The 24,829-nt window shown below is 43.5% G+C and overlaps 1 protein-coding gene across 1 annotated transcript in view; it reads right to left on the reverse strand.

The window, feature by feature from the left end:
- The window catches only part of ACOT7 (acyl-CoA thioesterase 7), a 1,119,500-nt gene that overhangs the window by 461,263 nt on the left and 633,408 nt on the right, over nt 1-24,829 (reverse strand). The window contains exon 6 of the mRNA XM_069240010.1: nt 12,024-12,110. Coding sequence (XP_069096111.1) covers nt 12,024-12,110 — 87 coding nt within the window. The remainder of the gene's footprint in view (nt 1-12,023; nt 12,111-24,829) is intronic.

The following is a 24,829-nucleotide window of genomic DNA, read 5'->3' on the forward strand; positions in this document are numbered from 1 at the left end:
TATGCATCTTTTAAGGAGACTTTAAAATGTAAAACAAAGTCTCCCCATTCTAGCCTATGAAGGCCATTTACTACAATGAGGGAAAAACGAATTTGGCTGTTTTTACCTCACCAGGGCTTATAAAACTATTTTTATAAAGTCCCTGCTTATAGTTACATGGCACCCAGCCCTAGGGGCACATAGGGCACACCTTAGGGGTGACTTATATGTAAAAATAAGGTAGTTTAAGACTTTGGAACTACTTTTAATTCCAAAGTCGAATTTGCATATAACTTTAATTTAAAAGCAGCCAGCAAGGCAGGCCTGCATTTAAAATGACACTGGGCACCTCAGCAGTGCACCTATGGGTGCACTACCTATGCTGTGGTCCCTAAACCTACATGCCCTACCATATACTAGGGACTTATAGGTAGGTTAACTTAGCCAATTATAATTAGCCTAATTTGCATATTGATTTTACACAGAGCACAGGCCCTGGGACTGGTTAGCAGTACCCAGGGCACCATCAGAGTCAGGAAAACACCAGCAAAAAGTGGAAAATGGGGGCAAAAAGTTAGGGGGCCTCTGTAATCAGCCCTGTTCACTCACAAAAGGTGACCCAACAGTAAAATGTTTCTGTTTGGTATGCTTCAGTTGCCTCTATTATCAGCGTAGCATCCCCGCCCTCTTCTGTAAGCCCATGCGCTAATAAATGTTGTGTAAGTGCATGTCTAGCATTTGCAGGAATGCCTATGGTATTAGCCATAGTTGTTTAGAGAAACGGAACACCAAATAGGGGAAGTTTTTTCTTTTTATGAGTTCGAGCTCGAACAACCTACAGCTTAATTAGGTGTTACCTGTTCAGCTGAGGAGGATTCTCCCAAAGTCTCCGTATAATGGTACTTAGGGTACCTGTTGTCTGTGAGACAGTGATAGTCAGGGTATCCGTAAATTAGTGCCTAAACACCATCGTTGGTGGCGCCATGTCGTAGTTTGGACTCTTGCTCTGAGCAAGACTGCTGGTCTCAGGATGACAGTACTTTCGTTTGTAGGTGACTAAGTCTTTTCCTACAACTAGTTGCAACTGTTGTCCAAACCTTACCGGCTCACTAACAGTACCTCACCAGAAACACTATCGTAAAAGGTGATTTATGGCAGTCGTTTACGCATGGACTCAAAAATAAGATATCTCAGGGAATGTCGTGGTTACACGGAGATTACCCTTTTCTCACAGATATATTATGTCTCATACAAACAAAGGCAATAACACAGATGCAGTGACGTTATAATAGTTTTTATTTAACATAACTGCAATTTGCGATAAGTTGCATGAACTGCAATGATTAGGACAATTAATATACCAAGCAACAGTATTGTGAAGAAGAGAGTCATTGTTATGAAGACCCCCACCATTTTGCAATATATGAATGAAATATATATGTATAAATAAGATGGAATATGCCCTAATACCCTAATGAGAATAGGCCTAACCTCCTGCCTAAAGAAGAGCTGGGTTTGCTAAACCTAATCTGCCAAAGCCGTGTCCATGAGAGGAGCCCCCAACCCTCGTTACCTTGGAATGAGGTCTCTATCTCAGACTCCGTAGGGACACGAAGACTGGGTCAGCGTCAATACGACTGCAGCATCGGTATCAGCGATGGTGGCGATGCCCTCTGGTCGGAATCCCTCTGATTATCTGTCTAAAGTGTGATGTATTTATACAGATCTACAAGGTCCCCTGACGTAGGTGTATTCCAAAACAATAGATAACAGGCATGCTTGGGACGGCAATTAATATCAACAATCCCTCGAAAGTATAGAGAGGGAAAATCCCTAAGTGTGAACACCTACTGTTTGTTTGTCTTTTGTGCTTGATCTTGACGCCTTGGCGCAGTGACACTGATAATAAAACTCATAACAAGTGGCCTAACTATAAACAAGGCAGCCATCTTAGAGGAAATAAATAATTAAATGGGCTAAGACAGAGCAAGCTAAGTAGGTTAAAAGTCACAAGGTGACGGGGGCACGAGTTTACAAGCCTACGGCTAAGCTAACTCCTGCTATCCCGTTAAAACAAACTAGGATTCACTACAGTACACGCCTGATATTGACACTGGGGCAAGCCCACCTGTGAAAAATAAAATGTACAGGTTGTCTGACAAAGTGAGGGCAAACATTAAGGAGGAGGTCTCCAAAATGTTGGCACTTGGGGTTATTGAGCCCTCCAACAACCCTTGGTCCTGCCCAGTTGTGCTGGTCTCCAAGGCTGCCCCACCAGGTGTCACACCTGAACTTCAGTTCTGTGGTGGACTACCCTAGGCTTAATCCAGTCAATAGGGCTGATGCACACTACATTGCCAGAGCTCATGAGCTCATAGATCAGCTTGGAGCTGCTAAGTTCCTCAGCACGTCTGACCTAACTTCTGGGTACTGACAGATTGCCTTGCTTGACGGGGCAAAGATGAGGGCTGCATTATCTACACCGGAAGGGTACTTTCAGTTCCGGGTCATGTTCTTCGGGTTAAAGAACACCCCTGCCACCTTTCACAGGTTGGTAAATCAGGTCCTCGCTGGACTGGAGAACTTCAGTCTGCCTACCTCGACAACATTGCAGTCTTCAGTTGTAGCTGGGAGGACAACCTGTGCCACCTGAAGGAAGTGCTTCAGGCTCTGCAGAGGGCAGGCCTGACTATCAAGCCCAGTAAGTACCACATAGGGCCGGGTTCTGTGGTGTACTTGGGTCACCAAGTGGGCAGTGGCAAGGTGCAGCCCCTCCAGGCCAAAATTTAAACCATTCTGGCTTGGGATCAACCCGGGACCAAGATAGAGGTGAGATCGTCTTTAGGCCTCACTAGTTATTACAGGAGATTCGTCAAGGAATATGGCACCATCGTTGCCTATCTGACAGAGCTGACTTCCAAAAAGCAGCCATGCCAAATGATCTGGCCATAGGTATGCCAGGCCATTTTTGAGATCCTGTAGGATGCCATGTGGGCGGCGCCTGCGCTCATAAGGGCCGTGCTCTCACAGCTAAGTGAAGAGGCCCCTGATCAACCTTTGGCATTTATTAGTAGAAGGTTACTCCCCAAGGAACAGAGGTGGAGCGCAATTCAAAGGGAAGCCTTTGCTTTGGTCTAGGCAATGAAGAAGTTAAGGTATTATCTGTTTGGCACTCACTTCCGGGTTTAGACAGACCACAGGCCCTTCAGATGGTTAATGCAGATGAGAGGTGAAAATCCCTAACTATTGAGTTGGTCACTCCCTACAGGGAATGGACTTTACGGTGGAGCACCGTCCTGGAACAGACCATGCCAATGATGATGATCTCTCCAGGTTCTTCTGCCTTAGTGATGAAAATTCACAAGGGGTTGGGTGGGGCTCCCCACTTTCAGGTTGGGGGGACACGTGTTAGACCTGGCATCCTTAATGTGGTTTCCCCTAACTTTTTGCCTCCTGACCTCTTGTTTTTCTGAATTAATTTTTGCTGGGTTTAGGATTCTGTGCACTTTACCACTGCTAACCAGTGTTAAAGTGCAGCTGCTCTGTACTCTAAAAAATGTTGACATTGGGTTAACCACAATTAGCATATTAAATTTGTAAGTCCCTAGTAAAGTGCATTATATGTGCCCAGGGCCTGTAAATTAACTTTTAAGTTTAACATGTGCTGGTACTGAAAAACTCTTAAATTTGTTTTTCACTACTGCAAACCCTCTCTCCCATAGGTTACCTGGGAATAGCCTTTAAGTGTAACTTCCTATTGAGACTAGATAGAAATTTGGAGTTCGGTGTCTCCAGACTCACTATTTAAAATCACAACTCATGGTGAAGTTGGATTTTACATTATAAGTCTGAACCATTTTGTGCCTATGCCTAAATACATGTCTGGGGTGGATGACAGCTCGGCTTTGTGCATTCCCTCTAAACAGTCAAACACAAAAGGAGGTGGGGTGTGACACCTGCATCCTGATGGGCCATCACCAAACTGATGGGTCTTCCTGGGTTAGATAGGAGGGATGACTTGGCATTTACATCTGAATAGGGCTGTACCTCCCCTCACACAAAGGGCTGCATATCACTCTGTAGAGTTTCTGGAACCATGGAAGGAAGAGCGGGGACTAGTGCACTTCATAGCCCTCTCTTTGAAGTTCCCCCCACTTTAAAGGCTCAACTGGGTGTATGTACTGGATCCCAAACCCCACCAAATCAATACACTTCTGGATAAGAAATACATTCTGGCAGGAGAAGGACTGCTATGCTTGCAGGAGAGATTGCCACTCTGCTCAACTGCGTTGCTGTGTTGGCCTGCTGCCTACTGCCTCTTCCTGGAAGTGGGAAGGACTGGACTTTGCTCTCTACATCCTCTACAGAACCAAGTTACTCTGAAGGCTTCCTGGTTTGCCTCCTGTTCTGGAAGTCTCAGGGCCATCAAAGACTTCCCTTTGCTACAGCTGCTGGACTCTGCCTCTATGAAGTCCTATCATGCCAGGAACTGCCAATCCAGTCCTGGGCCTTGAGGAAAGCAGCTGTTTTCTGCAAAAATTGACCCATTGCACCGGTTGGAACTGACGCATCACCTACATCTAGTGGCTCAATGACAATGCATCACCTTCATTGCTAGCGTTTCTGCATAGCTCGATGACGACGCCTTGCCTTCATCGCAAAGGGTGTGCATGGCTCAAAGACAACACATTGTCTCTCTTGCTGAGAGACCACTGAGGACGCTACTCGGATTGCATGGCTCGAAATGGATGCATCGCCTACATCCAGCTGGCTCGAAGATCACGGATCGCCTTCATCGCAGATGTGTCTGTGCAGCCCAACAATGACACATTCAACAGATTGTGCGGGTCAAAACTGATGCATCGCCAGCGCATCAACACATCCCTCCACCCAAGATACTGTTCAGCAGGCTCTCCGTGAGTCCTGTAGCCGGCTTGCCACTTTACACATTGCCTCTTAATTTAAGCCTGACTTCTCTGTGCCAAGCAACCAGAAGGTGAGCACGGGTTAATTTAGGTTGTGTATCTGACTTACCCTGACTAGGACTGTTGTCCCTTCTTGGACAGGGTGAATACCTCTTCCAACTTAAGGCCCAATTTCTAACATTTCTTCAAAGTTTAATGGGTTCGGGGTCACACCACTGTGTGGAGACTGTAACCTGGCTTTTTCATTTTTTTTCCTTTATCATCAATTATGCTGCACATTTGTCATACGGTTTGTTAATAAAAAGAAGTCTAAAGTGTCATCCATGGCTTCAGTTGCTAGATCAATACATTATAGGCTTCAATGCACTGACACAAGATTACGCTGGTGTTTCTGTATTTATCCTGCTCCAAGGTTAGCCAGGCAGGTCTTACCTCTTATGTTAGTGAGGTACTAAGATCGTCAATCATTATAGAACCCTACCTAAGTCTGGTTCCATTGGAGATTTATATATCTGAGTTATCCAATGGTGGGTCTTCAGTATCTGTCAGATCGAGAGTGAAGGTCAGAGCAAAGACCAGGGCGCTCTGAGGCAGAGTGGGAGCCTCTGCCTGCTCTCTCCAATCTGGCACTGCGTAGCCGGGTTGGTAGAGAGCCTAGCGCTCGTGTATGTTTGGCCGGCCTGAGATGGCCAGCCAAACATCCAGGTGCACTGAGGTTGAGTGCTGTGCGCTCTCCCTCTGTCATGCCCTTGGCCCCACCTCTTTTGCAGTGAAAACATAATAAACATAGTTTATTATGTTTTTACTGTAAAGGTTTTGGAGAGGCGGAGCCACATCTGCCAGGAACTTCAAACAAATGAACAGTGGTTTAAAGTACAGATTAAGAGAATGTTATAGGTACCAATGATGTGTAATACCTCTTTTATCAGGATCTCCAACTGCTACTCCCAGAACACACAGGAGGTGGGCCACAAAGACGATGATTTTCTTCATAATCCTGCATCAGCACATTTATTTATCCCACAGAATAGAGGCCAAAATCATTTGTCCAGCAAAAGTGAACATGCAAATGAATGAGTCTCACTAAAAAGTTCTAAAGCACATTTGGGAGAACCAAATTCACAGAGGGTTTGGATCACATTCTTCTTTCATTGTCCAAAGTAAAAGAAATCTGTAACAACTAACTCACATATGAAGTATGAGCGGATTTGTCCTCCTCCCAGAGATTTCATAGGAACACACAATAACCTAAAAAACTGCTTTTTTCTTCTATCTAGGAAGCTGATAGAATACAGTCTTGGTGTCATAACTATAACTTTGCAACTGTTATCACCTCAACGAGATACTGAAACCAGTCTTGGGGAAGTTGCATTTTCTTTTAAAAAAACATGTGAATATCTTACACACTTTTCACATGTTCTGCCTATGAGGTGTTCACCTGCTTAAACGTTGCATGCGAGGTGTACCACTGGATACGTACGCCAGGTGAGATACTGCTCACTGCATTGTCAATACAGTTGTCAAGGTCTGGAGGTGAGCAATGAGAGCTTTACACTTTCAGGCCCATATTCTGGTAGGTGATAGGAAAAGCAGTGCAGCATCCAAAGTTGCAGCGCTGCATTGCGTAACACAGATAGAGCAGGAGAGCGCCATATTCTGATAGAAATGTCACTGTACTCCTCTTTCCCTAGCGCCGGTGCTGTTTTCAGCTGCCGTGCTCTACGCACACACCTTAGCTCCATAGTGCTAGGTTGTGTGCGTGAGTCTAGCATAGGTTTTGTACAGGAAGGGTATCCTTCCTGTTCAAAATACTATGCTTAGACAAATGCAAATGCTTTCCCCACTTTGTATGTGTGCGGTACAGTGCACCCCACATGCAAAGTCGGAAAAGCAGAGAAAAATAAAAACATTTCTTTCTTTTGCATCTGCTTTTAAAAGGCATACATTTTGTAAGCTAGGCTCTTTCTTCTGATCTTTCAGAATAGGGTTTATCATCAAAAAGCATGGGTGGTAGCACGGCTACACCAATGGACCACCCATGTAACGCCCCCTTGAAGCAAAGTAACGTAAGGAAGCGTTTAGCACTGCTTTGTGTTATCTTGCCACACAAACCAACGCAAATACCCATTTACATTGGTTTGTGAATGGCAAAAAAAGTTTAGCATCAGTTTAGCGTTAAAAAAGTGATGCTAACCCAACTCTAAAGCTTTGAGAATCTGGGCCACACTTTCACCACTGCAGTGCGACTTATTTTGCTCAATCCAACACTCCTATGAGTAATAATTACATGACAAGCGTACCAGAAAAAGAGAGATTACAAACAATAGGCAAACCCAATCATCAGGATTTTTGCAACGTTAGGTTTACGTTAAAAAAATCGCCCAAGTCTAACAGAAAACCAACATCCCTTAATGGCTCTTACACTACAGTAAGCACTGGTCCACAGTTCGGAAGACATTACAACGCTCTAGCTGTTTACATACCCAGCTGGAACGGTTGTTTATGGAATTTAACTTGTTTATATAACCCTCCATATATGTCTCTTCTATGTGGCCATGCAGCTGGCTGATTTAAAATTAAAAGGCAACTGGGCTATTGTGGAGGAGCAGCAAAAATCAAAATGGCAGTAGTAATCCCTTGTGCCTGATGGCCTGCCCTTGCACTTCATGGTACTCCCGCCAGTAGTAAATCCCCAGATACTGAGCATGTAAGTAATCCTGTGGATTACCCTCTCTATGAAGCCCCTCTGCAAGGGAGGGCAATAGAAATACTTCCATATTTGATATGGTTGTTCAGCATGGGCAAAGTATTTCAAAAGACAAACCATTTCCCAAAACGATTTCACATTCCTCTTACTTGCCAGGATACTGGTTATTTCATTCCTGACCTTTCATGGCAGAAAAGGGCCATTTTCTAGGACTGCCGTAGGCATGAAATGGAATGCTTTTGCCATCTCAGGACTGTCCTCGCCACCCTTTGATCTCGCAGCATCCCTTCATCTCAGGGGCAAGTCAAGGAATTTGCTATGAAAGTGGAGTGATCTTCACTTCTGTCCCTGCCTCAATAAAGGGGTGGTTGAAGTGGCAGTTTAGCCTCCTTCTTCCAGACCTAAAATCTTAGCCTTAGTTCTTATTTAGTCAGATTCAGCAATGTGGTAAAAATGCTTCGCTGCTGGACAGACTCTCAGGCAAGCATACCACCCCCTCCCACCTTAGGCACTGACGCTAGAAATTGAAGGTTGGAGTCTCCAGAAGTCCCAGCTTTCAGCCTCTGACCTTTCACCTCACCCAACTCGCAACTGGTCAGCATGTTCAATGTACCAATAGAAGATAACAGGCAGCTGTTCTCTATTGCCATTATAAGACGGGTCAGAGAACAAGGAGGGTGTGCCCAAGATAAACATGCTTGCATTGAACTTCCTACACCCCCTTTTAGGACAGTTATTGCATGATTGTACAACTTGTATTTCACACTGTAATGAGATATAATAACTCACTTGTTCAAAAGGCAGCGCTATTTATTTCTCTTAAAATGTTACAGGGTGTCACAAAAATGATTTATAAAGAGAAAAAAAAGAAGCTGATGCAGTGCTGATTTGTGTTTTCTCAACAGTTGGCTGGGAACAATCCTAAGGGGATTTGGAAACCATAACAGGATGTTGGCAGTGCGGTGTCTCAAGAGCCATTCATGGCATTTTTTTTACCCATCTGTTTGGAGAGCTCTACTCTTCAAATCACTTCCAAGAGACAATCCCTAGATAGCAAAATGCTTTTCACGATTTAAAAAATATTTGTACACTTTACATCCTGGAATATTGTTTTAAAACGAACAGCATGACTAAGACGATCACTCGGTATACTTAGTAGTGTTTTGTCGTTAGGAATACAATTGAGGATGATCAGTTTTTGATATAGGTGTAAACGTCGTATAGCCCTCTTCCAAGAGCTGACATTTATTGGCAAATATGGGAAATTGAAAATACTAAAACAGTAGTTTGCTGAAAAAGAGGTCAAGCCAGGATCAGAAGCGTTTCTGGTTCTCAAAACAAAGCAAACTGTGAAGTACTGCATATTTCAACCCAGAAAAGAGATTTTCGAGGGTTAGCCACAGGGAAACCACTTGAATTATATAGACTGACTAAAATTATGTCAGTTACTGTACGAAGCTTGGAAAGTAAATATAATGAACGCTGAGGCCTTGGTACATTCTATTTGTTTTGCCTTAAATGGATATTGCAGAAATGCTGGTCATTTGAGAGGACATTCCGGGTGATTACATTTGTGCAGTATGGTGAAATCACATTGAAGAGACATCCTATTAGGAGAACGGTGTAAATCCCTCTGCACAAGGCTGTGAAATAAAGCACTTGTAAATCAGTTTTTAGGGCGCTGGCTCGTCCTTGGAATTTGGAGGAGGAGGAATTACTCAGCATACACGCAGCGGGAACTTTTAAGCCACGCACTAGCAGAGTGGTTTGGTGCACACAAGCAAACGTACATTAACCCTGAACACAAACACTTACGTATTCACTGAAGGAAAAAAAAAGGTTAAAGGGGCATTCAATTTGGTGAAAAATGACAGTTAAAACATACTGTTATAAATAACCAAAACCAATGTGTTTCACCAGTTGTAATTATCCCAAGTAACTAGAACCTGTGCCCTAAATGAACTTTAACTCTCGCCCTTGCCATGCGCAGTGTTGGCATGAATTATGCAATTTCAGATATTTCAGTCATGTTATCAATGATGGCATCGAATTTGTCATCAGAGTTATAATATGTGATGTCATAAGCAGTTCATGGTGCGGGCGCCCTACCTATGGCGAACCGGTCCTGGGTTGCTTGAGTTCTGGTTCAGAGGGACCTGGCCTCACAGTTCAGGTTGGACTGTTCCCATTGGAAAAGGGTCAAGAATGATTTGCATAAGTCTGGGTCCAAACTAAGTTGGCATGGTATGCAAAATAACAATGGACTCGGATGAGATCCTGAGTAATTACCAGTGGCTGAAGTTAATTCACGCATTCCATCCATTGACTTTTTGCATACTTTAGTGTGCCGGCCTAAGTGGGATGGGTATGCCCAGATGTGAGTCCTGTGCAGGCTGTGTCACTGGAACCAAGCTATAACTGGCTGATGAGACCTAACTAGGGTGAAACATATCCTGAAATGGTTGTGTTCTGGTTCAGGGAAGTGATTACCCCACAGTTTGGGATAGACTGTTTCCACTGGAACGGGTTCACGACTGATTTGTATATGACTGGGCCTAAACTGATGTGGCATGGTGTGCAAAATAACAATGGACTGGGATAAGGCCCTGATTAAACACCAGTGACTGAGATTAATTCAAGCATTCCATCCATCCCTTTTTTGCATACCTTAAGTGCTAAAGCTTTGCACAGAAGGAGCTGGCCGCCTATGGATGTTGCATAAAGAAGGTTCGGCCCTGAGGCCAGCCTCTACTGCACATGGTGGAAGGCTGTGTGCAGTAGGGGTTGTACACCTGTGGTTGAATGGGTGCAGGTGCAAGGCCTGCACCCATGGCATGTGGTGTGGAGATTGGCCATGCAAAGAAGGTAGGGGGGAAATAACTCTTAGGTGTGGGATATAATCAAAAACCCAAACATTAAGGTTACATTTGTATTTGTCTTTCTGATAACACTTAATGTATCTAAATGTATGCTAAAATAAATATAAATATATCTGTGTGTGTGTGTGTGCATGTTGTGTGAACCAATATATCTATATAATATATATATATATATATATATATATATATATAAATATATATATATATATATAAAAAAAAAAAAATATATATATATATATATATATATATATATATATATGAACAAAATCTAAAGGTTCAAATGAAGTCATAGTTAAATGAAAATATCAGTTATAACCCCACCACTGTGCATAGCCTGTGGCCAGGCCCTGATGCCCGCCTCCTAGGGCAATCAATTTCCCCCACTGGTGGCCAACACCCCACAAATTACTTTTAAAAAAATCCTCCCTCGAGAGGGTCCCTAAGGATTAGGATGACCCAAAATGTTTTTTTTAGCTATTTGTGGCCAGAAAGGATCTGGGAACAACTCCCCACCCCCAAGAGCCAAGAGTTATGGTTTTGGGGTGTTACTGAACACTCAGGACCCTGGGACCAAGTCCCTAATTTATGCAATGGTGGTCACAATATTCCTCTTCAGATTGCTGCCAATCAGTCACAACCCTCAGTACTTCATTTGCCATTTTGTCCTACTTGACTCCCTCAGGACTCCCTTGGGAGTCCAATGACACTAGCTAGCTCTGTTTTTTTAAACTGTAATTTCTCTAAATCGGTTGAACAGGTTTATATCAAATTACATAAAGTACCTTTCTGAGTAAAGATCTTTTTTTCAGTTAAATTTGGTGTAATTCTCTTCAGCCATTTTCTATCACTATTTTGAAAATCGCTATGTTGACGTGAATACATGAAGACCTAAGGTATTTAACTATATCCAGAGCACACAGGTTCAAATTCATGCAGTGAGACAGAATTACAATAACGACATTTTGTGAGTGTAGTTCAATTTCTTTTCTTCTGTTAACTCATTTTAAAATGAAATTTTAGATATTAAGAACTGTTTTGATTAGGTATTCATGTGTTTGATCATTGCACTGTAGCAATAAAGAACTGAAAGTGTTTTTGTCAGTACTCTTGCTCCAAATAGTGTGTTACTTGTCCACATTCATTATCATTGACATGGCACATTTAATATACATTTTTGGATAATTTTAGGTGTAATCAGATTTCTATCGCACCATAATTTCAGCTCTTAGATAGAACCTCTAAGTGAAACCTATTATTTTGCAACAGATGTTCAAGCATCAAGACATTACAAGTTTCACACTGCTGATAGCACATTGAAATTTTAATTATTCTGCACCTTGCAGGTTTTACATGAATCTAAAGTGTGGAAATGTGTCTGTGTTATCACAAATCTACAGCGAGAATTCATCTAAATAAACCAGAATTTTCTTAAGAGTTGCATTTGGATTTAGACCGAAGTCAACATCTATTACAAACTGAAAAGAGTTAATAGCGAAACCATAACTATAATACTATAATATGTCAGTTACTTACCACCATGTACAAAGCCATGCAATGTGCAATCTGATGGCCCCACCAAATGGATCAGGCTTGATTGACTATAGCCCACTGTATAGCAGTCTGCAATAAAAGAGTAAAGATAAGTGCAGTACACAACTATATGTATCAAAGTGTGCATGATACAAACATTGTTTTCTAAACACTTAGGGCCTGATTTAGAGTTCTACAGATGGGATCCTCCATCACAAATGTGACAGATATCTCGTCAGCCATATTACAAGTGCCATAGTATATAATGCACTTGCAATACAGGGGAAAGGATATCCGTCACGTTTGTAACGGAGTTTCTCTTCCGACAAAGACTAAATCAGACCTGTAATTCCATTTGCCAGCTCTTTTACCAGCAATGTGCCATTTTTAGTCACCTTGGAGGATTTGGTGAACCAAGCTTACACACCACTTATATTTTCTCTATGTGACCTTCTCATAACACTTTTCATATTTTTCTTCCCAACAGACACATTACTCAACGTGTGTGCTAATAGGTTTTGTGTATACCTCACAATTAAAGCTGCTTTTATTCTGAAAAATGTTGAGGAAGTATTTTTTAGAATCTCACCTTCTTGACCAAATTTAATCTGCTCATCTGCTCCTTTGTTTTAACTGGGCAGTTGTAGAGTATGGGCGATAGGTGGAGTGTGACTGATTCAGGACATCAGTCAAAAATTGGCAGATGTACCTTCCTCTATATTTACACACTGAAACCAAAACTGACTCGAAAGAAATCTGACAATTTTTGCCGACATCCCATATCTGCCAAACACTAAACAGAAATAATGACTGTGTGAGCGCACAATGCAGACGACCTTTGATTTCTTGCTGCGCCCTATAAGTTGCGCTAATCATCCTAATATCTTTCGGTCATCTTCCAGTTCATCTAGCCTTACTTCATACTAGCTTTGAATAAAGATAATTTAACATGTGTCTAATTTTTAAGCTGTATTCCCTTGATGATTGTGTTAATTCTGAGGTTTCCTAAAAGGTTTGTGCACAATATTCTAAAACCTACAAATGATCTGGTCTTCCTCTTATTCAGTCTCTGATCTGTGTAATACAGATGACTAAACAGTTTTAGAGCTTTAGAACCCTCATAAGCCTGTTTTGGCTCTTTTAAAGCAGGATGGCCACAAAATCAAGATTAAGTTAACAGTATGTGTAACTAATAAATAATAAATATGCTTGGTAGGATAGTACTAAGTACTAAACCACTACTGGGCACTTTTTATTGAGTTGCCGTGCAGTCACAATTCCTCTAGAAACTGGAATGAGCCAACTTACCCTCAGTTAATCAGAATAGCTTTTTAATTAGCTCAGTCATTTTGAGTGTCTTCACCGAGGTTCCTAGAGAAGACTCAAATGTTGAACCATCCAATCATTTGACTGAAGTCACAGAAGTATCACATAATTGAGTTGGTTGGCGATTCTGAACGAGATTTCATATTCCATAATGGATACACGTAAGGTAGTCATTAATTGTCAGGCATATAAATTGCTGATGCTACGCAAATCCTCTTGGTGATACATAGCAAATGGTTAGTTGATGCAGTTTCCTTGATGGAAACTAATCATAAATAGGCCTATTGTTCCTAAACTGGATCCTTGTTTGCACATAGATCCAGCAAAGTGCTCTTCAATATTACAAGAATTAGAATTTGGGATTCAGGAACCTGTAGGAACGTCAATTATTCATTGGGCCTATTTGGTATCAACGTGCTGCTCCAAGATAACATTGAAATGAATTGCACAGTGTCGAAAGTAGTGATTAAAAAGCTTTGCTTGGGTTGTTTTGGAGATACTAGTCTGACATGGACAGTGCTGATATATAGGACAAGAGTTATTTCTGCGTTCCAGATCACTCCATCAGTAATTCCCTTTATGTTCAATACTGTTGTGATACCACCACCCTAATAGGAGGAAACAAATAAATCTACTATTGCAATGCCTCTCATTGCTGGTCCTCAGCAACATCCTATTTTGTACTTCTATGATTAGCTGGATGTCACAGATTTTCTGTGACTCTCTTGTGCAAACTCTTGACTGATCAGATGTAGTACACGCACACTAACACGCATCACAATACTTGGGAAGATAGCAATTATTGTGAACATTATTGTCAGTGGATAGCAGCTAGGTACTGAACATAAAGGTTTGTACAAAGATCACTGGCAGACATCACATAATGAAGTAAGCCATAAAACACCAAATTAGATGCATATTTTCTGAAAACTCTCTACTATAAATGAGGTGAATCAGCACATTACCAAATCACATAACTGCATCTGACACGACAAAAAATGACTACAGTCTCCACCATACCAGGGATATTGGTAATAGCAGGTTGCAACATTACCTGGCGATTACATGTTAATCACCTATAGGCCGCTATGGAATGGCCAATTTATATTTGGAAAATGTTGCTTCTGTGAAACCATAACTCTGGTTCTTATTCCTGGAACAAATGCCTCCAGTTTTTAGCAGGACCAAGGTCATCTGGACGAGCTGCCTTTTTACATGTTTACGGCAATACATAGAAAATGTGAAAGAAAATCTAGGTGACAGCTTTCCAAAATGCAAGGACACGAAAACATTACTAAACACCATATTGATGAGTAGGATTTCCATGATGGTATTTTAAATGGGACTTGCAATTTGGCCATCATTTTAGAAAACTAAGGGCCTGATTTAGAGTTTGGAGGATGGGTTACTCCATGACAAACGTGACAGGTTTCCTGTCTGCCACATTACGATTCCATTATATCCTATGGAAATTGTAATTTTAATGGGATATCTGTCACGTTTGTGACGGACTAACCTGTCTGCCAAACTCTAAATCAGGCCCTTAGTTTCTTATTTTGGAGTTCGGTAGCTGTGATACTCCATCAGAACATGATACATACCCTGTTACCAGTAGTATAAGTGCCATTGGCCTAAATGCACTTGTAAGAAGGCCGACGGGACATCTACCACATTTGTGACAGATGTTTCATCCGTCAATCTCTAAATAAGGCCCTAAACCTGTACTTTGTTTCATTGACTAACATTTTACAAGTAGACCAGGCATAATTTTAATGACATGGGCAAAACGTGCAGCTATCAGGTTTACAGTGTGAAGGCAATGCTGAATTTAAGAAGGGAACATAACCTTCCCAATAGTTATTATGGACAAATGGATTTAAGCGATTAAATTGATGTCGAGAAATCTGTCCCTCAGTGACAACAGCCTTCTAACACATGGAAAAAGAAGAGCCTTATAACAGTGTGCCATGACAAGGACATTATATAACATAGCTTTTTTGATAGGAGAGAAAAGAAAGGAAGAACAACATATTATTCAGGAAAGTTGCAGGAAGCCGTGCTTAGCACGTAAGTTAGTGCCAACTGCTGTCCTCAAGGTGAACAATTAAAGAAAGGCAGTCTCTGCTGATATGAATAAAAGAAATTATGGGGAGTAAAACTGAAAAGAAAATTTAAGTGATCAAATATTGAGCCTACATGGTGAGAAACTATCAGTGGTGCAGCAGGTGTGGTTGTACTGGGAACATGACTGTGAGAGGCCCAATGCAACCCAATTTTGGCTGCTCTTTACTATGCAACCAAGAGTGGGCGAGGGGCTCATTTTAGCCGCTTGCATTAGGGCCCATTTCCTCTCAAGGTGCTGTAAGTTCAACTACAGGGCGTTTCAGTAGAGTAATGAGAACTAGGTTTATTTAACACTTTATTGTGATGAAAGTATAGCAAATAAAGACAGCACAATACACATAATGCCACATTGCACACATACATTTCAATGATATATTAAACAACTTTAATTACATTTTTCTTACACTATTTGCCTTACCTTTGGTTTGTCTATCTGAAGCAATCAGAAAAAATAAAAAAATAGTTAGGAAGACTGAATACATTTCGTCTTATGCATCCAGAAAACTCATTTGACAAATTACCAAACACACACCGGTTTTGATGTGCTACTTTTGGGCAGTTTGCAACTACAGGACCACAGACAAAATATATAGAAGGGAGAATATATTCAGAAATTTGGGGAATAGAAAAATAATAACAGTTAGGGCTATTGGTATTAACCGGCAGGAAAGGGCCAAATTATGTGGCAGAGTTGAGTAAATTATGTCAAGGGAAAGCTAATTATGCATCATAATGCAGCACATTTTGTAATAATATTACTTCATTATTTTGTAATTTTTACACTTGTCGCTGCATTGGCTGCATCTTATTAGTACCAATATAATATCTAAACACAGCAAAAAGCAACCGAATGGTAACCAGTCAATTTTTGCAAAGGACCTTCCACTGGGCGGGAACACGTCAGTGTGTTTTAAAGTAACTTTTGGACGTTTGAGCTAGTAACAAATTTCTTTGGTTAAAATCAACAGATTGTGCCGCAGATGAAGGATTATGCGGCAAAGGCGTCAAATTCATAGTTTTGCGAAAAAGGCAGCGGCTGCACAGTTGCATATTGCCAGTGGCCCTGTATATGGGAACACAATTTAAGATAAATATTAAAACATTTGTATCTTTCTTAAGATGCTCACTTGACAAATGCAGATGAACGTAAACACTGAAAAATGGAGAAACGTGTTGCATTGTGCATACGGACATAAATATAATTTGATTCAATCAATCAATCAAACTTTATGTGCTGCACTTCCGCAGCAGAAAAGCACATGACAAATAAAAACCATTAATAATAAATAGTACATAAAAATATGTAAAAACAACTAAAGAGAGTAAACACATTCCTTACATTATAAACCATCAACTAAAAAAGAAAACATCATTGGCAGAAGTCAACTGGGCAAACTTCATCTTAAAAACACCACCTGCCCAAAACAATTTGTAACAGTGTGGCACACCAAAGGTGACTGCAGCTGCTGTAGAAACGACAGTGCTGGCTTGCAGTGCCGAAGATTCATAGCCCTGAGCAGTGGGCTCAAGAGCTTTTTTTCTAGGAGTGCAATACAAAGGACATAAAAAAATAATATGTAAAGTTGACTGCACGAGCTACCTTCACAAGGGCAAGAAGCTAAATCGGTATGCGAATTACACTTGGGAGGAAAACCCACCATCAGGGGCAGTGCTTAATTTGTAAATAAAAACGTGCCAGTGCCCAAAGCCCTCCCCATAAACAGGTGGCTGATGCATTTAAATGTCCGAGCACGGAATACAGAAGTAGTGTAATCCTGAAGCCATCTCGGGCCTCCTAAATCAATTTAAAGCCACTCCCTGCCCCTTCAGCTCACCTTTGCAGCTTTCTGCTTTCTACCTTTGTGACGCTTTTTCGTTTTTAGCTTCTGTCTCTCCCATATGTGTATTTTGCTCGCAGTAAATGCGTGAGGCAGAAGACTGAGCGCCGGCCCTAAAAAATAAGTGCTGGTGCTCAGCACCGGAAACAACAAGCACAAATTAAGCACTGATCAGGGGAATGAAATGAAAGGGAAACCTTGTGAGGATAAAGCGGTGCTGCCTATTCTGTATCTCACACAAACAGGGTTGACTCTCTTACTGATAGGGAATTTGCCAATACATTTGAACCGATAATTTGTGCAGATCAGCCGCAGCTCGCACCGTCCACCTCCAAGCCACAAACTTCTCTTTCAAACTCTTTTTAGAAAAGGAGCTACAGGTTTTAGGTGGAGGTCTAAACGTCCAATCTGCTCCAACATTAATTTAATATAAGCAAGCCACAAGATATTAAGGGCCCCATCCAAGTCCAAACAATCATTTATAATCGAACAATTCAAAGAAACAGTGTATTTTGCCCAGATAGCCTGCCACAATAATCACAGAGCTAATTTAATGCCATCCTCAATATAAGGGATGCCCACCTCCTCATGACACAAAAACGTGGAGCACCCTGTGGCACCGCCAGCACGCGTCTAGTAAAAGTTTTCAGCTCTCTGAATCGGACCCAGCTCAACCATCCCCCATATAATTTGACTCATTTTACAAACATGAAAGGTGTACATGTTCATGAAAACTGCTTCAATTTGTTTGGAACGAAACTGGAAGAACCTGTGATTTTTTTTAATTTTAAAAAAGTGCTTTTTTACTGAATTTTACCGAATTCTAATTAGTGCAGTCACTATGATGGTATTTTATTGTTCGGAGTTTAATAATGGGAAGCTTGGTACATGCTACACTCCACAGCATTCAGGCATCTGTTTGGCATATTTTTTAGATTAAATCAACCCCGTACACGTAGGGAAGCAGTGCTTAATTTGTGCTTGCTGTTTCCGCTGCTGAGCACCGGCACTTATATTTGAGGGCCGGGGCTTATTCTTCTGCCTCAAGCATTTGCTGCGAGCAAAAGACACATAAGGGAAAAACGAAAAAGCGCCACAAAGAGAGAAAATAGAAAGCTGCAAGAGTGAGCTAAAGGGGCAGGGAGTGGCTTTATATGGATTGAAGAGGCCCCAGATTGGTTCAGGATTAGGCTGCCTGAGTATTCCGTATTCACACATTTAATTGCAGCAGCCGTGGGTTTGAGCAGAGCTTTGGGCACCGGCACCTCTTTATTTACAAATTAAGCACTGTAGGGAAGCATTCCGACAGTTCAATCTTTCTGAACTAACAACGGGGACTGTCATGTGACAATTTTTGCCACTACTTCTCCTCACTGCGGAATTGTGCACGGATTTTCTTTTTTTTCTAAAAGTCAAAACATTTTTCACCATTTAAAAAGCCTTCCCATACACTGCCACCAGATTTCGAAGGAAAGGCTTGGGGTTTGATTTGTAAATGCTAGTACACTGACTAGTTTGTGTTCCCAAGCTCAAAAGGCAACCCATACTTAGAACCTCCCACATATTACCTTTGGTGTGCGAATTGCTTGTAGGATGCACACCTCTGAGTTTTTCAGCCAAACCCTGGCAGCAATCCTGTGAGCCAATGACCCCTCCCCTTGAGACGCCCTCCTGCCTGGAAGTGCTTCCTAGAGCATTGGGGAGGGCAAAGGCACTGCAGATGGCGGACTGTCTGCTGGGTCGTGGCACCAAGGAAACATCAGGCCGCGGCCCAGTAGAGCCTTGGAGGTAGTAGTAATACCTGGTGACTACTATAGGGTGTGCCTCCCCCGCCAGAGGTGAGCATGGCCCCCTTACCCCATACAATCTGAGAGCAGGATGGTGAGTGCCGATTGATAAAGCAGGGTGGGATGACTAGAGTCATGCAGCGGATCTTGGAGGAGGCTGGGGCACCGTCCGAGCAGGCCAACTCCTGTGGCACATTGGCCGACCTGCAGAAAGAAACTGGCATGGGTAGTGCTGAGCTCCCAGGAGCTGGTGGGCACCCACTGGTAGAGACAGCGGAGCCCAAAGACTGAATCAAGACCCTCTGCCTGGACCGAGGAAGACGGATGCCCCTACTGGAACTTGCAATACCTGGAGCGGCTCTCTTCACTGGGTTTTGCTTCTGCCTGATATCAAAGAGGAAGTGTGTGCCTGTGGTGTGCAGTACTGCCCCCTACCGTTGCTGTGGTATTTGTGCGCAAGAGACCAGCCCTTGTACTGTGAACCAGTCATGGATAAATCGAACGCAGGCCGGACCCTAGCCATGAAGGGGCCCCAACACCACCCCAGTCTGGATGGGATGACCAGTATGAACCTACACTCCGGACTATGGGGACTTGGGACTGCCTTGGTTCTCCAAGCAGACCAGTTGGGAAAGATTCTGGGGGCCATCACATGCTTCAAGCTGGGCCATACGAAATTTGCCTCCAGGGTCACAGAGGGGAAAGGCATGCTGGGTCCGGTAACCACTTATCTGGAAGCCATGACGGCCCAGCTCAGGGACTTATCATCTATGGTAAAGAAGCTCCCAGTGGAGCAAGCTTAGGGCCACTCATGCAACAATAAAATCAGGATAGCAGCTCTCCAGAAAAAATTGAGGAACAGTCCCCAGAGCTCTATCTGAAGCAGTTACTCATCACAGATATCTACGATGGCTGCCTTCTGCCCTGTTCTCCATGGGGAGGATGCTCAGAGTCCAGGTGCTCCCTCCAGCCCTGGAGTCCCAGCCCAGGCCTATGGTCACAAGACTACCGAATTTCAAGGACTGGGACCAGATCCTGCAGGTTGCCAGGGCCCATGTCCTTTAGATAACAGACAGTAATATGGTTCATCACTTCCTTGATTTCAAGCTACTGGTCCAAAGGCAGAGGAGGTCTTTTCTGGAGATAAAGGCAACATTGAGATATCTAGGCCTGCAATCTGTGCTTTTGTTTACGGCTAAACTGCAGGTGATTAAAGATAACTGTGCACACTTCTTCACAACACTGGGAGATGTCTGGCAGTGGTTGAAGCAGGAGGTGCGTTGCTGGAAAGGTGGTAAAACACCTGGCAGACCTCTGGCAATGACCGTGGCAGACAGGAGGGCACCTCTACCTTCGCCAGCCACCCCTCAATACCTTAGGCGAGAACTGAGAGAGTCAAGATGGCGGAAAAGGTGGCAACCACCTGAAATTCCCAAGACTCAACAACAATGGACAACCTATGGACCTCACGGGTCATATCTGATTCAGAGGTGAAATCCACGGTGGACCCCTTTGGTCCAGGACCGGTGGTGAACCCAATGACAGCGGAAGATATCATGAGAACGGTCCGGAGAGCAGGGACATTGTGGAGATTTGATGGCTTTGGAGACCTCAGGTTTCAAGTGTGTGATGGAGAGTTTGCCCATCTTGTTCACGTTTATGCAGGCTGGGGAGAGGAGTGGTGACAAAAAAGACTCCTTCTGCAGTTAACCTTGATTCAGATCTAATCTTACCTTGGACAAAATCTTGTTTCACCATACCTGGCAGTCCCTACTACTTTGTTGTTTCTTTACTGTTTTAGGTTTCTGGGACAGGTGGGCAACATATCTTTGCTCAGTTTGGGGTAAGCATGTTCTGGTTTATATGTAGGAAATGTGAGGTGGGAGTTTGGGTGGGGAGTTGGGTCTCACTAGGTTATTGAGCAGACACATGAATAACAGGGCTGACGCAGAGCTTTATGCAAGGGGTTGTGATGGCTGGAGAATCCTGCGGGCAGCCCTGGTAACTCAAAATGAAGGCAGTGGGGTATGGGATTGGAGATCTTAAAATCCTCACATGGAATGTGAACGGGCAGGGTAACAAGATCAAGAGTGGTAGCACATTATCAAATGGATGTCCCTGGACGGGGTCTTCTTACAGAAGACACACTTGTTGGGGAAAAAGTGTAAGTTACTGGGCATTGGCCACTACAGGCCCCTTGAACACGCTAGAGTCTCCCGAGGATTCAGGGGTGTGTGGAGATGCTGGCTAAAAGGAGCCCTCTCTTCAAGATAACTAGGGAATGGTGGGACCCTGATGGCGTGGTTCTGGGGAAACAGCATAGATCGAGGATCACAGGGTTTTGCAGTTATCAACTTTTACGCTCCCCCACGCCTACAGAAGGTGGTGATGGAGAAAGTGAGTTTAATACTACTTGAAGCAGGGATCACCACACTACTGGTGGGAGGGGAATGGAATGTCATTGTGAAGCTGGAAATATACAGATCAAGGCCAGCAACGAATAAGGACCCTCACTAAACACAACTGTCGCAATGTGTCAGGGCACTGGGGCTAACTGATCTTTAGAGATCTTTAGCGACGGAGGCATCCGATTGACAGGGCTTACTTCTTTTTCTCTGGGGCTCAGGCAAGCCGCCGGTGTGACTTAACATGTAGGAACTAGATGATTCAAGAATGGTGACACAGATCTGGGCAGACCTGATTGTGTACTTACTTGGTTGAATCTACAATGGTGGTATGAGAAGCACAGAAAGCCATTCTATGCGATAAAATACAAATACTAACAGCGCACAAGAAATGGACCAGGGCAGAACAAATTCTAACCCTGGAACACCAGGTCCAACTCCTAGAGCGGCAAGTGTTATTCCAGCCAGAGACAGACATCCTCAGGCACTGGGAAACTCCTAGAAAGGAATACCAAGATGCAGCAGAGGAAGCAGCTCATCACCAATATCTCTCAGTACAATGGAGAGTCTTTGATGTAGGGCATGGGTACTTGCAAACATTTTCCGAGGGCCCCCAAAGTTTGGTCAGTGATGTGACGGAGGGGCGCATTGATGCCAGCAGGGTGAGGGTTAGGGGATGGGGTGATACGATAGGTGTAGGAGGAGTGTAGCATATATATCTAGTGTCTGAATTGCACAATGTGAAAGCAAAAACTTGGGATAAATCCCAGTTTCTCCACTTAACTAAATTGTGTGAACCTAGGTAATTATTTTATTTTACCTCCCCTCCTTTTTCATTATTATATACCAGGATCTCAAAATACATGACTTCATGATGGGTGCAGTACAAAACCTTCTCCTATGTTTGATTTAATAAACCATAACGTTATTCATGTATAATATAAACACAGGCTACCCAATAGTGCACATAACAACTGACTTGCCTCTTACAGACTTTATCATATTTTTTATTCTTTTGCTGCAAGATTTCTTTAAAAACAAAGGTATTTCTAAATGGGAGCTAGGCCGAACACCCGAGTTACGCATTTTCTTTAACTTAAATTAACCTTTAAAGAAATGTTTGTCTGTTTTTTTAACATCTTTTTAATGTTCCTACTGAGTCGAGTCCAGTGCTGCTGTTGCCTAGGGGCCCACATGTAAAGGTAAGGAGGGCCACATGCGGCCCCCTGGCCCATACTTTGAGTATCACTGTGTAGGGGATAAGGCATGGAGCTTGCTGGTGTGGATACGCTGCAAGGAAGAGACTTGATGGGTGGGAAATATTGTCACCCAGACTGCAGACAAGATAACACAGGCAGGGGAGATACTCAAGGAATGTGCCTAGTACTACTTTGCCTTCTATAAAGAGAGGCCACAGAGGGACAAGGAAGCAGAGAAGTTCCTGAACCCTCTTGCTGTTCCCCAATTTGACAGAGATGTGGTTGTAAAGCTTGAAAATTATCTCCCACTTGAGGAGCTATTGGAGGAACTTATGTCCTTGCATAGTATGAAAACACTAAGGGGGTTATTACAACTTTGGAGGAGGTGTTAATCCGTCCCAAAAGTGACGGTAAAGTGACGGATGTACCACCAGCCGTATTACGAGTTCCATAAGATATAATGGACTCGTAATACAGCTGGTGGTATATCCGTCACTTTACCGTCACTTTTGGGACGGATTAACACCTCCTCCAAAGTTGTAATAACCCCCTAAGTCCTAATGGGTTCACAGAGGAGCTTTTTAAAAGACTGGGGGCTGTGGTGTTTCCCCACTTGCTAGGGATGTACGAGGTTGCCCGCACAAGGGGGAGGCTCCCTATGGATCTGCAGGATGCCCTGATTACAGTGACAAATAAAGAAGGAAAACCGAGGTCACACTATGGGGGTCATTCTGACCCTGGCGGTCCAAGACCGCCAGGGCCACGAATGACGGAAGCACCGCCAACAGGCTGGCGGTGCTTCCAAGCCCATTCTGACCGCAGCGGTAAAGCCGTGGTCAGAAAACCGGGGCCGGCGGTTTCCCGCCGTTTTTGCCCCAGCTGGGCGAATCCGCCAGGGCAGCGCTGCAAGCAGCGCTGCCCTGGGGATTCTGACCCCCTTACCGCCAGCCTGTTTCTGGCGGTTTTCACCGCCAGTAAGAGGCTGGCGGTAAGGGGTGTCCTGGGGCCCCTGGGGGCCCCTGCACTGCCCATGTCACTGGCATGGGCAGTGCAGGGGCCCCCTAACAGGGCCCCATGAAGCTTTTCACTGTCTGCCTAGCAGACAGTGAAAAGCGCGACGGGTGCAACTGCACCCGTCGCACCGCCGCAACACCGCCGGCTCCATTCGGAGCCGGCACCTGTGTTGCGGCCCCCATTCCCGCTGGGCCGGCCGGCGCTAACTTGGCTAGCGCCCGCCGGCCCAGCAGGAATGTCGGAATGCGGGAAGCGGTATTTTGGCCGCATGGCGGCCAAATGCCAGTTTCCACCTATGAGGGCCAATGTCTCATACTAATCAAGGGGACAAATTTAAGAACCGGCATTGGATGCAGTGCCACTTTTCTTGCGCCCCCCCTAATGCCACCATGTGTGCGCCATATTTAAAATACGACACTCAATGGCGGTATTTAGAACAATAGCATCAACAGTTTTTACGCTATTATGGCGCTTTGCTACACTAGCGTCAAACATTTTGACACTAGCGTAACAAAGTGCAAGGAGGCTCATTGATAAAAATGGGTGATTTATTTTAAGGTCTGCTCCGAGCAGGCGTAAAAAAATTACAGAAACAATGGTGCAGTGAAATCTTTTAAATTTCACTGCATTATTTTTTGGGGTCTCCTAACGGGGGAATGCCCCCTTGCATACATTATGCTTGTCGCAGTCATAATGTGGCGCAAGGGGTTACAAAGTGGTGCAATGCATGCATTACGCCACTTTGCACATATGACGTGGGAAAAAGGCCACCTTACCGTAAAAAAAATGATGCTAAGGCGGTGCTAAGTGACGCAAGGGGCTCTTAAATCTGCCCTAATGTCTCTACTTAATGCAGAGATCATACTACTGGCAACCATCCTATCCTATAGACTCAATGAGGTGATAGCTGGGTTGATACATCAGAACCAGACAGCTTTTATGAAGTGTAGATGCACCTGACAGAAATCCCAGGCACCTGCATAACTATCTGGATGCAATGAAAGATATCTCCCGACCTCCAGCGATTGCCTCCATTGATACCGAGAAGGCATTCAGCTAAATACACTAGCCCTACCTTTTAGCGGTGCTGAGAGGCTTTGGCTTCAAACCACATTT

Source organism: Pleurodeles waltl, chromosome 6 (genome assembly GCF_031143425.1).
Source record: "Pleurodeles waltl isolate 20211129_DDA chromosome 6, aPleWal1.hap1.20221129, whole genome shotgun sequence".
Classification (NCBI taxonomy): Eukaryota; Metazoa; Chordata; class Amphibia; order Caudata; family Salamandridae; genus Pleurodeles; species Pleurodeles waltl.